The 2,552-nt window shown below is 42.8% G+C and overlaps 1 protein-coding gene across 1 annotated transcript in view; it reads right to left on the reverse strand.

Moving 5' to 3' along the window:
• Positions 1-501: 501 nt before the first annotated feature.
• LOC104950703 (prolyl 3-hydroxylase 3-like) overlaps positions 502-2,552 on the reverse strand; it is a 12,695-nt gene continuing 10,644 nt past the window's right edge. Inside the window, exons 15-18 of the mRNA XM_010777261.1 lie at positions 1,754-1,840; positions 1,597-1,657; positions 1,256-1,477; positions 502-575 (exon numbers count right to left, since the gene is read on the reverse strand). Coding sequence (XP_010775563.1) covers positions 502-575; positions 1,256-1,477; positions 1,597-1,657; positions 1,754-1,840 — 444 coding nt within the window. The remainder of the gene's footprint in view (positions 576-1,255; positions 1,478-1,596; positions 1,658-1,753; positions 1,841-2,552) is intronic.

Genomic DNA, 2,552 nt, shown 5'->3' on the forward strand with positions numbered 1-2,552 from the left:
GGTGTGAAAGCGCCTAATGTATGTGATAGGCTAAGGGGCGGGACATCTCTAAGTTGCAGACCAATCACAACAGAGCCGGCCAGCTAACCAATGAGAGCAGTCTGGTTTTAGACAGAGGGTGGAAAGAGGTGCTGCAGCACAGGCAGTACGTGAAAAATAAAGAGCTTTTTGAACAATAAAGCCTGTAAATATTTCACATTGGAGTTCAGAAATCTGAAAATAAGCAGAATATGGCCCGTTTAAAGAGTAAAGACAGAAAGAAAGGAATATGTAAACATCATACCGTGCAGTTTCTCTCACCTTCTCCTTTTATTGTTAAATCTCATCGGACAGCAGAAGACATCCATTTGAGCTTCCATCAATACAATGAGATTTATGAATTTTCTGTAGTCCTTCATCTAATTTCCAACACCCACTTTACTCTCTGTTCTTTCCTCGTCTCCACCTGAAAAAATCCAATCAACACTCAGTAAAGTGTCCCTCTTCGATGGCAGCAGCCAATCAGGAGCCAGGTTGAGTGTCCATGTCATCTGTTTCGTCACCCTCCGAGCGGCAGATCTCCTCCAGTGCCAGCTCTGGCAGAAAACAGGAAGTGAAAGAAAATAAATTAGTTTATTTCAGAATTTACAAAAAATCTGAAAGATATTTCTGTACTTGACTGAATTGAATAAGAGGGTCAAACATGTCTCTTAAGACCATATTTATTAATCATAATATCATAAAACACCATAATATTAAACATTTGTTTACATTTATAGCATGTTTACAACAAGCAGCAACAATTATGGCTGGAAGAGAAATGTGAGAAGAAGTTAAACTGACCTGATGAAGTCATAATGTGACCGACAAGAATCAAGTACAGTTTCCATGTCAATGTCATCTTGAAATCCAGTGTTAATGGATCAGTAACTTACATTTAGTGAAATCGGGGGATGCAACTCAGTTTTTATTTTATTTTTTATTTTATAAATGGCATAGCATTCCCCATGTTATCTGGCTGATCCCATGAGTTCTACGCATTGACGTGTAAATACAAATTCGCTTCTTAATCAGACAGCTCTCAGAAGATAACTGCTAGTGTAAAATCTGACCGCTTGAACAGAAGAGAAAGAACATAAAACTATTTTGTCTTTTGATTAGTGTGTTTGTTTGTTTGTTTGTGTGTGTGTGTGTGTGTGTGTGCGTGCATGTGTGTGTGTGTGTGTGTGTGTGCGTGCATGTGTGTTTGTGCGTGTGTGTGTGTGTGTGTATGTACCCTCGCTCTCGCTCAGCTCGGGGATCCTCCTCAGCGTGTCTCGTACGGCGGGGATCACCTGGTCGTACATGTGCAGCAGTGGCCTGCAGCTCTCTGAGAAGCTGCCGTGATGCAGCAGCAGCCAGTGCAGCAGCAGCAGACACTCTCTGAGCAGGGAAGCAGCAGGGCCGCGCCACCATGGTAACAAGGGGGAGGGGCACTCTGGTGGGGGCGGGGCCAAGCCTGAAGGAAAGACGGAAAAAATGACAATAATTGGTAATCAATTATTTTTAGGACACATTAATGGGTTTTATAAATAGTTTAAGGGACAAGGGGTGAAATAAATAAGTCTGAAATGTGACCTGTTGAACTGCGAAGATCCAACCACTGACGATGGAAAACAATCACCACAGTCTGGACCAACTGAGAGAGAGCGAGATGAGAGGGTTGTGTAGAAAGTTGCAACACCACATTTAGTGTAACTATATAAAAACAGAGCAGAGGGTCGGACAGTCTTACCTCGGTGTCACATTGACAGGTGCTGTGCTGGTTGTTAGTCCAGCTCTCTGCTCTCTGGGTCATCAGTCGGCTCAGCAAACGAACCACCTGTGGCACAAAGACAATCATGGCCCAAACTAAAGTATTGTCAATTCTCAAATAAATAGGTAGAATCGAGAATTGGAGAGATGAAACCCTCTTTAATGGTCACACAGCACACACAGTGACATTTGGCCTCTGCTTTTAACTCATCCTAGTAGTAGGAGCAGTTCATTTTTTTAATTACGGTCGAGTTCACAATACAGGAGCACATTTTAAAAATACATATACCGTAATTTTCTGACTATAAGCCGCGCCTTTTTTCCCATTTTTCGACCCTGCGGCTTATATAACGGTGCGGCTAATCTATGGATTTTTACAGCTAACGGCCACTAGGAGACCTCCTAAATCTATGGATTTTACAGGTTACAGTCCACCACCTTTAACTCTATGGGCTCTATGGCAGGTCCACGCCCCCCACCTTTAAGCGGCGGGCTCCAGCAGGAAAAGCTGAAGGCCGGAAAAGAGTGAGACAGGTAGCGCGCAAAAGTAAAAGTGGAACCGAGAGTGGTACGAGAGACAGAACGAGAGCAAGACAGACAGACATTACGAGAGCGAGACAGTTTGTGCAAAGGTGTTAAACGTGTAGTGTGTAGTTTACACAGCACAGCACATGTTCTGTAGCTACTATTGCACTAAATGGTAACACTTGAATACTTTATGCAAATATGCAACTTTTTTGTTGAAATGTTAATAAATGGGAGCTTCTTTCCCGACAATC

This window comes from Notothenia coriiceps, unplaced genomic scaffold (assembly GCF_000735185.1).
Source record: "Notothenia coriiceps isolate Sejong01 unplaced genomic scaffold, NC01 NC01_scaffold00000339, whole genome shotgun sequence".
Lineage (NCBI taxonomy): Eukaryota > Metazoa > Chordata > Actinopteri > Perciformes > Nototheniidae > Notothenia > Notothenia coriiceps.